The sequence below is a fragment of the Oncorhynchus masou genome, chromosome 6 (genome assembly GCF_036934945.1).
Source record: "Oncorhynchus masou masou isolate Uvic2021 chromosome 6, UVic_Omas_1.1, whole genome shotgun sequence".
Lineage (NCBI taxonomy): Eukaryota > Metazoa > Chordata > Actinopteri > Salmoniformes > Salmonidae > Oncorhynchus > Oncorhynchus masou.
Window position 1 is genome coordinate 649663 of NC_088217.1, and position 12405 is coordinate 662067.

The window sequence follows — 12405 nt, forward strand, 5'->3', positions numbered from 1 at the left end:
TGATTCCATGTCTATGTATATAGGGCAGCAGCCTCTAAGGTACAGGGTTGAGTAGCTGGGTGGTAGCCATCTAGGGATGGATATTTAACAGTCTGATAGCCTTGAAATAGATAGTCTCTCTGACTATCTCTCTGATAGTCTCTCGGTCCCAGCTTTGATGCACCTGTACTGACTTCATCTTCTAGATGATAGTTGGGTGAACCGGCAGTGGCTCGGGTGGTTGATGTTCTTGATGATCTCTTTGGCCTTCCTGTGACATTGGGTGCTGTAGGTGTCCCGTAGGGCAGGCAGTGTGACTTCAGGGATGCGTTGTGCAAACTGTACCACCCTCTGTAGAGCCCTGCGATTGCGGGCGGAGCAGTTTCCGTACTAGGTGGTTAAACAGCCCGACATGATGCTCTCAATTGTGCATCTGTAAAAGTTTGATGGTCTTAGGGGCCAAACCAAATTTCTTCAGCCTCCTGAGGATGAAGAGGGGCTCTTGTGCCTTCTTCTTCACCATACTGTCTGTGTGGGTGGACCATTTCAGATCATCAGTGATGTGTACACCGAGGAACTTTAAGCTCTTCACCTTCTCCACTTCGGTCCTGTCGATGTGGATAGGGGCATGCTCCCTCTGCTGTTTACTGAAGTCCACAATCAGCTCCTTTGTTTTGTTGACTTTGAGAGAGAAGTTATTTTCCTGGCCCCACTCTTCCAGCGCCCTCACATCCTCCCTGTAGGTTGTCTCGTCATTATTGGTAATCATGCTTACTACTGTTATGTCATCTGCAACCTTGATGATTGAGTTGGAGTGAACAGGAAGAACATGGGTGAACAGGAAGTACAGGAGAGGGCTGAGCACACTGGTGGGGACTCTGTGTTGAGGATCAGCGAAGTGGAGGTGTTGTTTCCTACCTGCACCAACTGAGGGCGACCCATCAGGACGTCCAGGACCCAGAGGCACATGGTGAGGTTCAGACCCAGGGCCCGGAGTTTAATGATGAGCTTGGAGGGTACTATGTTATTGAAGGCTGAGCTATAGTCAATGAACAGCATTCTGACATAGGTATTCCTCTTGTCCAGATGGGGATAAGGCAGTGTGCATTGTGATGGCGATTGCATAGTCTGTGGATCTGTTGGGTCGGTAAGCAAATTGAAGTGGGTCTAGGGAGGCAGATAAGATGTGGTTGATATGATCCTTAACTAGCCTCTCAAAGCACTTCATGATGACAGAATTGAGTGCTACTGGGCAATAGTCATTTAGTTCAGTTGCCTTTGCTTTCTTGGGTACAGGAACAATGGTGGACATCTTGAAACAAGTGCGGACAGTAGACTGGGATAGGGAGAGATTGAATATGTCTGTAAACAATCCAGCCAGCTGGTCTGCACATGCTCTGAGGATGCGTCTAGGGATGCCACTTCAGCCTTGCGAGAGTTAACACGCTTAAATGTCTTACTCACATCCCATAGTCCTTTAGGATTAGGCTGCGTCGGTGGCGCTGTGTTATCTTCAAAGCGTGAAAAGGTGTTGAGCTTGTCTGGGAGCAAGACATAGGTGTCTGCGACGGGGCTGGTTTTCCCTTTAATCCGTAATTGTCTGTAGACCCTGCCACATACGTCTCGTTTCTGAGCCGTTGAATTGCGACTCTACTTTGTCTCTATACTGACGTTTTGCCTGTTTGACTGCCTTACGGAGGGAATAACTACACTGTTTGTATTTGACCATATTCCCAGTCACCCAACCATGGGTAAATGAGGTAGTTTGCGCTTTCAGTTTTTTACGAATGCTGCCATCTATCCACGGTTTCTGGTTTGGGTAGGTCTTAATAGTCACCATGGGAACAACATCCCCTATACACTTCCTGATGAACTCAGTCACCGTGTCTGTGAAAGCGTCAATGTTATTCTCAGAAGCTACCCGGCACATATCCCAGTCCATGTTATCAAAACAATCTTGAAGCATGGATTCTGATTGGTCAGACCGGCGTTGAATATACCATAGCACGGGTACTTCCTGCTTGAGTTTCTGCCTATATGAAGGGAGGAGCAAAATGGAGTCGATATCTTAATTGCCAAACGGAGAGCGAGGAGGGCGTTGTAGGCATCTCGAAGAGACGAGTAGCAGTGATCTCGTGTTTTTCCTCTACAGTTAATGTGTTGATAGAACTTCGGTAGCATTTTCCTTAAATTTGCTTTGTTAATTGGATATAGGGGTGCTCTTTTAATTTTTGGATGAAAAACGTTCCCGTTTTAAACAAGATATTTGGTCACGAAAAGATGCTCAACTATGCATATAATTGACAGCTTTGGAAGGAAAACACTCTGACGTTTCCAAAACTGCAAAGATATTGTCTGTGAGTGCCACAGAACTGATGTTGCAGGCGAAACCCAGATAAAAATCCAATCAGGAAGTGCCGCATTTTTTGAAACCGCCTCATGCCAATGACTCCTTATATGGCTGTGAAGGAGCTAGGAGTCAGCTTACGTTTTCCAGGTTTTCCCCAAGGTGTCTACAGCATTGTGACGTCTTTTTAGGCATTTCCATTGGAGAATGGCTGTAAGAGACCATATAGGGCGAGTGGACGCATGGTGTCTCTCGGAGAAAACTTTGCGTAAAATACTGAGGTAGCCATTTTTCCAATCGTTTCTTATGAGAAACCAACTGCCTCGACGGATATATTATCGAATACATATGTTAAAAACACCTTGAGGATGGATCCTAAACAACGTTTGCCGTGTTTCCGTCGATATTATGGAGTTAATTTTGAAAAAAAAATTGGCGTTATAGTTGAAGTATTTTTCGGTCGATTTCTCAGCCAAGCAGGATGAACAAACGGGAAGTTTTTCGCCTACAAAAATATTATTTTTGGAAAAAAGGAACATTTGCTATCTAACTGGGGGACTCCTGAGTGAAAGCATCTGAAGTTCTTCAAAGGTAAATTATTTAATTTGGTTGCTTTTCTTATTTTTGTGAAAATGTTGCCTGCTGCCAGCAGAGCGAGCATAGCATTATGCCATGATAAACTTACACAAATGCTTGTCTAGCGTTGGCTGTAACGCATATTTTGAAAATCTGAGATGACAGTGTTGTTGACAAAAGGCTAAGCTTGTGTTTGAATATATTTATTTCATTTCATTTGCGATTTTCATGAATAGGAAAAGTTGCGTTATGGTAATGCACTTGAGGCTATGATTACGCTCCCGGATACGGGATTGCTCGTCGCTAGAGGTTAAAATCGCCAGCTACAATAAATGTGACCTAAGGATATGTGGTTTCCAGTTTGCATGAAGTCCAGTGTAGTTATTTGAGGGCCGTCATGGTATCGGCTTGAGAGGGAATATACATGGCTGTGCCTATAACTGAAGAGAATTCTCTCGGGAGGTAATACGGTCTGCATTTGATTGTGAGGTATTCTAGGTTGAGGAAACAAAAGGACTTGAGATTCTGTATTTTATCACAAATCACACCATGAGTAGTTAACTTCTTGCGTCGAGCAATCCCGGATCCGGGATCCTATTTATAGCCTCAAGCTCATTAGCATAACGCAACGTTAACTATTCATGAAAATCGCAAATGAAATGAAATAAATATATTTGCTCTCAAGCTTAGACTTTTGTTAACAACACTGTCATCTCAGATTTTCAAAATATGCTTTTCAACCATAGCTAAACAAGCATTTGTGTAAGAGTATTGATAGCTAGCATAGCTATAAGCCTAGAATTCAGCCAGCAACATTTTCACAAAAACAAGAAAAGCATTCAAATAAAATCATTTACCTTTGAAGAACTTCAGATGTTTTCAATGAGGAGACTCTCAGTTAGATAGCAAATGTTCAGTTTTTCAAAAAATATTATTTGTGTAGGACAAATTGCTCCATTTTGTTCATGTTTGGCTATGAAAAAAACCTGTATCCAGTTATAGCCTCAAGCTCATTAGCATAACGTAACGTTAACTATTTATGAAAATTGCAAATTAAATGAAATAAATATGCTATCTCTCAAGCTTAGCCTTTTCTTAACAACACTGTCATCTCAGATTTTCAAAATATGCTTTTCAACCATAGCAAAACAAGCATTTGTGAAAGAGTATTGATAGCTAGCGTAGCATTTAGCGTAGCATTTAGCGGGCAACATTTTCACAAAAACCAGAAAAGCATTCAAATAAAATAATTTACCTTTGAAGAACTTCGGATGTTTTCAATGAGGAGACTCTCAGTTAGCCTCTTGAATCTCCCCATCCCGGATCCGGGATCGTGACTAAAGCCTCAGGCTCATTAGCATAACGCAACGTTAACGATTTCTGAAAATCGCAAATAAAATGAAAATAATGCGCCTGCTCTCAAGCTTAGCCTTTTCTTAACAACACTGTCATCTCAGATTTTCAAAATATGCTTTTGAACCATAGCAATTGACTAATTTGTGTAAGAGTATGCTAAGCTAGCTTAGCATTTTGAGTAGCATTTAGCACACAACATTTTCACAAAATCCAGATAACCAAATAAATAAAATAATTTACCTTTGAAGATCTTCGGATGTTTTCAATGAGGAGACTCTCAGTTACATACCAAATGTGCAGTTTTTCCTGAAAGCGTCTGTGTGTAGGAGAAATCGCTCCGTTTTGTACATCACATTTGGCTACCGAAACGAACCGAAAATTCAGTCACCTACAACGTCAAACTTTTTCCGAATTAACTCCATAATATCGACCGAAACATGGCAAACGTTGTTTGGAATCAATCCTCAAAGTGTTTTTTCACATATCTCTTCATTGATATATCGTTCGTGGAAGCCTTCATTCTTCTCTAAATTCCTTGGAAAAATACTTGCAGCTGACTTTTGCGCACCAATTTCGGCGCAGGACAACGGGCGGACACCTGGTAAATGTGGTCTCTTATGGTCAATCTTCCAATGATATGCCTACAAATACGTCACAATGCTGCAGACACCTTGGGGAAACGGCAGAAATTATGGCTCTATCCTTGCGCAATCACAGCCATATAAGGAGACGTTGGAAAACAGCGCTTCAAAAATTTTGCTCATTTCCTGTTTGAAGTTTCATCTTGGTTTCGCCTGTAGCATCAGTTCTGTGGCACTCACAGATAATATCTTTGCAGTTTTGGAAACGTCAGAGTGTTTTCTTTCCAAAGCTGTTAATTATATGCATAGTCGAGCATCTTTTCGTGACAAAATATGTTGTTTAAAACGGGAAAGTTTTTTTATCCAAAAATGAAATACTGCCCCTAGAGTTCAAAGAGGTTCAAATCAAATCAAATCAAATTTTATTTGTCACAAACACATGGTTAGCAGATGTTAATGCGAGTGTAGCGAAATGCTTGTGCTTCCAGTTCCGACAATGCAGTAATAACCAACAAGTAATCTAAGTAACAATTCCAAAACTAATATCTTACACTGTGTATAAGGGGATAAAGAATATGTACATAAGGATATATGAATGAGTGAGGGTACAGAGCAGCATAGGCAAGATACAGTAGATGGTATCGAGTACAGTATATACATATGAGATGAGTATGTAAACAAAGTGGCATAGTTAAAGTGGCTAGTGATACATGTATTACATAAGGATGCAGTTGATGATAGAGTACAGTATATACGTATACATATGAGATGAATAATGTAGGGTATGTAAACATTATATTAGGTAGCATTGTTTAAAGTGACTAGTGATATATTTTACATCCTTTCCTATCAATTCCCATTATTGAAGTGGCTGGAGTTGAGTCAGTGAGTTGGCAGCAGCCACTCAATGTTAGTGGTTGCTGTTTAACAGTCTGATGGCCTTGAGATTTTGTTTTTCAGTCTCTCGGTCCCAGCTTTGATGCACCTGTACTGACCTCGCCTTCTGGATGATAGCGGGGTGAACAGGCAGTGGCTCGGGTGGGTGTTGTCCTTGATGATCTTTATGGCCTCCCTGTAACATCGGGCGGTGTAGGTGTCCTGGAGGGCAGGTAGTTTGCCCCCGGTGATACGTTGTGCAGACCTCACTACCCTCTGGAGAGCCTTACGGTTGAGGGCGGAGCAGTTGCTGTACCAGGCGGTGATACAGCCCGCCAGGATGCTCTCGATTGTGCATCTGTAGAAGTTTGTGAGTGTTTTTGGTGACAAGCCGAATTTCTTCAGCCTCCTGAGGTTGAAGAGGCGCTGCTGCGCCTTCTTCACGATGATGTCTGTGTGGGTGGATCAGTTCAGTTTGTCTGTGATGTGTATGCCGAGGAACTTAAAACTTGCTACTCTCTCCACTACTGTTCCATCGATGTGGATAGGGGGGTGTTCCCTCTGCTGTTTCCTGAAGTCCACAATCATCTCCTTAGTTTTGTTGACGTTGAGTGTGAGGTTATATGGGCCTTATATGCGTCGCGGAAGTTAGAATAACAGTGATCCAAGGTTTTGCCAGCCCTGGTGGCGCAATCGATATGCTGATACATTTTAGGGAGTCTTGTTTTCAGATTAGCCTTGTTAAAATCCCCAGCAACAATGAATGCAGCCTCAGGATGTGTGGATTCCAATTTGCAAAGAGTCAAATAAAGTTCGTTCAGAGCCATCGATGTGTCTGCTTGGGGGGGAATATATACGGCTGTGATTATAATCGAAGAGAATTCTCTTGGTAGATAATGCGGTCTTCATTTGATTGTGAGGAATTCTAAATCAGGTGAACAGAAGGATTTGAGTTCCTGTATGTTTCTGTGATCACACCACGTCTCGTTAGCCATAAGGCATACACCCCCACCACTCTTCTTAACAGAAAGGTGTTTGTTTCTGTCGGCGCGATGTGTGGAGAAACCCGCTGGCTGCACCGCATCCGAGAGCGTCTCTCCAGTGAGCCATGTTTCCGTGAAGCAAAGAACGTTACAGTCTGTGATGTCCCTCTGGAATGCTACCCTTGCTCGGATTTCATCAACCTTGTTGTCAAGAGACTGGACATTGGCGAGAAGAATGCTAGGATGTGGGGCACGATGTGCCCGTCTCCGTAGTCTGACCAGAAGTCCGTCTCGTTTCCCTCTTTTACGAAGTCGTTTTTTTCCGTCGCCGGCTGGGATCCATTCCGTTGTCCTGGTTGAAAGGCAGAACACAGGATCCGCTTCGCGAAAGTCATATTCTTGGTCGTACTAATGGTGAGTTGACGATGATCTTATATTCAGTAGTTCTTCTCGACTGTATGTAATGAAACCTAAGATGACCTGGGGTACTAATGTAAGAAATAACACGTAAAAAAACTATAAACTGCAAGTAAGTAAACCGGAAGTAATAATGAAGCATACAGGCAGGGCCTTTCTTCTTCACAGAGAATTCTTTATTCCTGTCTGCGCGATGAACTGAGAACCCAGCTGGCTTTATGGATGGGGACAGTATATTCCGAGAGAGCCATGATTCCATGAACCAGAATATGTTACAGTCCCTGGTGTCTTTCTGGAAGGATATCTTTGCCCTGAGCTTGTCTACATCATTGTCCAGAGGCTGAACATTAGCGAGTAATATACTCGAAAGCTTTGGATGGTGTACACGCCTTGGAGTAAAGGTCCATTCTGAATATCTCTTCTCCACTGGCAACGCTTTGGAGCAGCCTCTGGGATAAGTTCAATTGTCCTGGGGGATACAAACAAAGGATCCAATTCTGGAAAGTTGTGTTCCTGTTCGTAATTCTGGTGAGTTACCGCCGCTCTGATATCCAAAAGTTATTTCCGGCTGTGTGTAATAACCCAAAAAACTTTCTGGGCTAATAATGTAAGAAATAACACACACAAAAATGAATACTGCAAAGTTGCTTAAGAGCTAGAAGCAGAGCTGCCATGTTTGTCGGCGGCACCTTATACTGATGGTTTGATGGTTTGTACGGTTGTGGCAAAATCAAGTACAGCTATGGATAGAAGGGACTTTAACAATGAGCATGGATCTCAAACCATGCTACAATATTAAAGCAGATTGTCAGCCAGGTTTCTTCTAGCTCCCTCTCTTCCCACCAGTGGACTTTGTCTCATCAACAGAAGTTCTATAAACAGATGCTTCAGATCGTTACATCCTGTGAGAAATCTGGTTCCTTCTTTTATCAGTGGTGTAACTGAGTTGGAGCTGTCAAATCAGTGAGCGGCTGCTCATGTGCTCGTTGGGCAGGTTAATTTTACATGGCCTATTGTCCTGGGTGGGCGTGGAGTTTGCACATATTAGACCATTCCATTGGTACTTAACATTTCCACCCATCCGGGGCACTAGGCCATGCAAAACAAATTGGCCCATTGTCACAAAGCTGCCCACACCCTTCCCAATCGCGCTAAAAGTTCACAATGAGAAAGTGTGTTTTATGGAAGACATGACACTCAAATTTAAGATCATTAAAATAAATCATGAGGATTTCTGTCAGTCTAAACAAGGTTTAGATTACATCACATGTTCCAGTGTTTGAATTTGTAAACACAGCTGCATGGTATTTCTACTAATGTGACTCCATGCAGCCAATGGCAATGCTTGCGGTGGGTATAACACCGGGAGCCTCTTGTGGATTTGACAGCTTGCACCTCAGACACAATCAAAACAACAGCTATATGGGAGAAGGATAGCAAAAATCTGGGAGAATGGCTGAGGTAGACTGCACGTTGGGACAATATAACAATCTGAATTTTAGAAAATAGTCGATTTCAGATGATGTTTGCTTTCAGGTGGGATAAAGAGCATGGTGTACAAGTTGAGAACAATGTTTGAGAAGAAGAATCCCAGGACCAGATCGTCCAATAAGAGAGGAGATGCCTTGTCCACGGACTTCAAGAGGTTCTCTGAGCTCAACTGTGTTACAGGTACAGGACTTTCATCAGTATCCATAACATGAACACAGGGTATACCTACAGTGTAGCATGATGTTAACATTACCTACCAGTTGAGCCATAGCCTACATGTAACATGATGTTAACATTACCTACCAGTTGAGCCATAGCCTACAGTGTAACATGATGTTAACATTACCTACCAGTTGAGCCATAGCCTACATGTAACATGATGTTAACATTACCTACCAGTTGAGCCATAGCCTACAGTGTAACATGATGTTAACATTACCTACCAGTTGAGCCATAGCCTACAGTGTAACATGATGTTAACATTACCTACCAGTTAAGCCATAGCCTACATGTAACATGGTGTTAACATTACCTACCAGTTGAGCCGTAGCCTACAGTGTAACATGATGTTAACATTACCTACCAGTTGAGCCATAGCCTACATGTAACATGATGTTAACATTACCTACCAGTTGAGCCATAGCCAACATGTAACATGATGTTAACATTATCTACCAGTTGAGCCCAAGGCATCCACCACAGAGGTCTCCTCCTCAGCTGCCCTCAACACAGGATCGCTGGTCTCAGACACAGAACAATGTGGAGCCAGGTCACTCACTCACTCACTCACTCACTCACTCACTCACTCACTCACTCACTCACCCACCAATATTCCATGCCAAGCTTGAAAAACTTTCCCATTATTCTGTGATGTTTTAGATCAGGGGAACAGGACCTGCAGTCAGCCGACTCAAAGAGTGTCAAACCTGATGGCCCAGTGGAACAGGAGAAGGAGAAGGATTCCGCTTCATCAAAACCAGCCCAGAAGAAATCAGCCCTGGACCAGTCTTCCAAAGCCGTAAAAGAAACCAGCAAGACAACCATTCGTACGTGACTGGTCTGGAGGCGCTGTTTGAACCTGTTTATTTCTATAGAAACCCTGTCAATATCAGCTGACACATACAGTATAAAGTCATGTGTTTCTCTCACCTCAGCTCCTATGAAGGCTGGTTCAGTGAAGGACAAGTTGGTGGTGCCTAGGAAGAAGGCTCTCGTCAAGTCGACCCTGGAGACTGCTTCTCACATTGAGCACATCAGGAGGAACGGAGTGGCATCACTAGAACTCAGCTACATATACCTCCTGGCAGGTGAGATAGGAGAGACTGGGATGGAATTGAATGCAAATAAAGTGATCAAATGGAATGGGATGGAAAGAGAAATGGGATAGAATGGAATGGAAAGAAAGGGGAAAATAAATGGGAAAGAATAGAATGGAAGGACAGGGAAATGGGAGGGGAGGGAAGGACAGGGAAATTGGACAGAATGGAAGGAAAGGGAATTGGGATAGTATCAAAAGGAAGGACAGGGAAATGGGGTAGTATCAAAAGGAAGGACATGGAATTGGGATAGTATCAAAAGGAAGGACATGGAAATGGGATAGTATCAAAAGGAAGGACATGGAATTGGGATAGTATCAAAAGGAAGGACATGGAAATGGGGTAGTATCAAAAGGAAGGACAGGGAAATGGGGGGGAAAGGGAAATGGGATAGTATCAAAAGGAAGGACATGGAATTGGGATAGTATCAAAAGGAAGGACATGGAAATGGGGTAGTATCAAAAGGAAGGACATGGAAATGGGGTAGTATCAAAAGGAAGGACATGGAAATGGGATAGTATCAAAGGGAAGGACATGGAAATGGGGTAGTATCAAAAGGAAGGACAGGGAAATGGGGGGAAAGGGAAATGGGATAGAATCAAAAGGAAGAACATGGAATTGGGATAGTATCAAAAGGAAGGACATGGAAATGGGGTAGTATCAAAAGGAAGGACATGGAAATGGGATAGTATCAAAAGGAAGGACATGGAAATGGGATAGTATCAAAGGGAAGGACATGGAAATGGGGTAGTATCAAAAGGAAGGACAGGGAAATGGGGGGAAAGGGAAATGGGATAGAATCAAAAGGAAGGACATGGAAATGGGAGAGTATCAACAGGAAGGACATGGAAATGGGATAGTATCAAAAGGAAGGACATGGAAATGGGGGGGAAAGTGAAATGGGATAGAATCAAAAGGAAGGACATGGAAATGGGATAGTATCAAAAGGAAGGACATGGAAATGGGGGGGAATGGGAAATGGGATAGTATCAAAAGGAAGGGCATGGAAATGGGGGGGAAGGGAAATGGGATAGTATCAAAAGGAAGGGCATGGAAATGGGGGGGAAAGGGAAATTGGATAGAATCAAAAGGAAGGACGTGGAAATGGGTTAGTATCAAAAAGAAGGACATGGAAATTGGATAGTATCAAAAGGAAAGACATGGAAATGGGGGGGAAAGGGAAATGGGATAGAATCAAAAGGAAGGACATGGAAATGGGGGGGAAAGGGAAATGGGATAGAATCAAAAGGAAGGACATGGAAATGGGACAGTATCAAAAGGAAGGACATGGAAATGGGTTGTTTCAAAAGGAAGGACAGGGAAATGGGATAGTATCAAAAGGAAGGACAGGGAAATGGGATAGAATCAAAAGGAAAGACATGGAAATGGGTTCGTATCAAAAGGAAGGACAGGGAAATGGGTTCGTATCAAAAGGAAGGACGTGGAAATGGGATGGTATCAAAATGAAGGACATGGAAATGGGGGGGAAAGGGAAATGGGATAGTATCAAAAGGAAGTACATGGAAATGGGATAGTATCAAAAGGAAGGACAGGGAAATGGGATAGTATCAAAAGGAAGGACATGGAAATGGGGGGGAATGGGAAATGGGATAGTATCAAAAGGAAGGACAGGGAAATGGGATAGTATCAAAAGGAAGGACATGGAAATGGGGGGGAAAGGGAAATGGGATAGTATCAAAAGGAAGGACAGGGAAATGGGATAGTATCAAAAGGAAGGACATGGAAATGGGGGGGAAAGGGAAATGGGATAGTATCAAAAGGAAGGACAGGGAAATGGGATCGAATGGGGGGAAAGGGAAATGGGATAGTATCAAAAGGAAGGACATGGAAATTGGATAGTATCAATTTGAAGGACATGGAAATTGGATAGTATCAAAAGGAAGGACATGGAAATGGGGGGGAATGGGAAATGGGATAGAATCAAAAGGAAGGACATGGAAATGGGATAGAATCAAAAGGAAGGACATGGAAATGGGGTAGTATCAAAAGGAAGGACATGGAAATGGGATAGTATCAAAAGGAAGGACATGGAAATGGGATAGTATCAAAAGGAAGGACATGGAAATGGGGGGGAATGGGAAATGGGATAGAATCAAAAGGAAGGACATGAAAATGGGATAGTATCAAAAGGAAGGACATGGAAATGGGGGGGAATGGGAAATGGGATAGAATCAAAAGGAAGGACATGGAAATGGGATAGAATCAAAAGGAAGGACATGAAAATGGGATAGTATCAAAAGGAAGGACATGGAAATGGGGGGAATGGGAAATGGGATAGAATCAAAAGGAAGGACATGAAAATGGGATAGTATCAAAAGGAAGGACATGGAAATGGGGGGGAAAGGGAAATGGGATAGAATCAAAAGGAAGGACAGGGAAATGGGATAATATCAAAAGGAAGGACAGGGAAATGGGGTAGTTTCAAAAGGAAGGACATGGAAATGGGGGGAAGGGAAATGGGA

At 42.9% G+C, this 12405-nt stretch overlaps 1 protein-coding gene across 1 annotated transcript in view; it reads left to right on the top strand.

The window, feature by feature from the left end:
- cfap92 (cilia and flagella associated protein 92 (putative)) overlaps positions 1–12405 on the top strand; it is a 213822-nt gene that overhangs the window by 79991 nt on the left and 121426 nt on the right. Inside the window, exon 5 of the mRNA XM_064967364.1 lies at positions 8652–8786. Within this exon, the coding sequence (XP_064823436.1) occupies positions 8652–8786 (135 nt within the window). The remainder of the gene's footprint in view (positions 1–8651; positions 8787–12405) is intronic.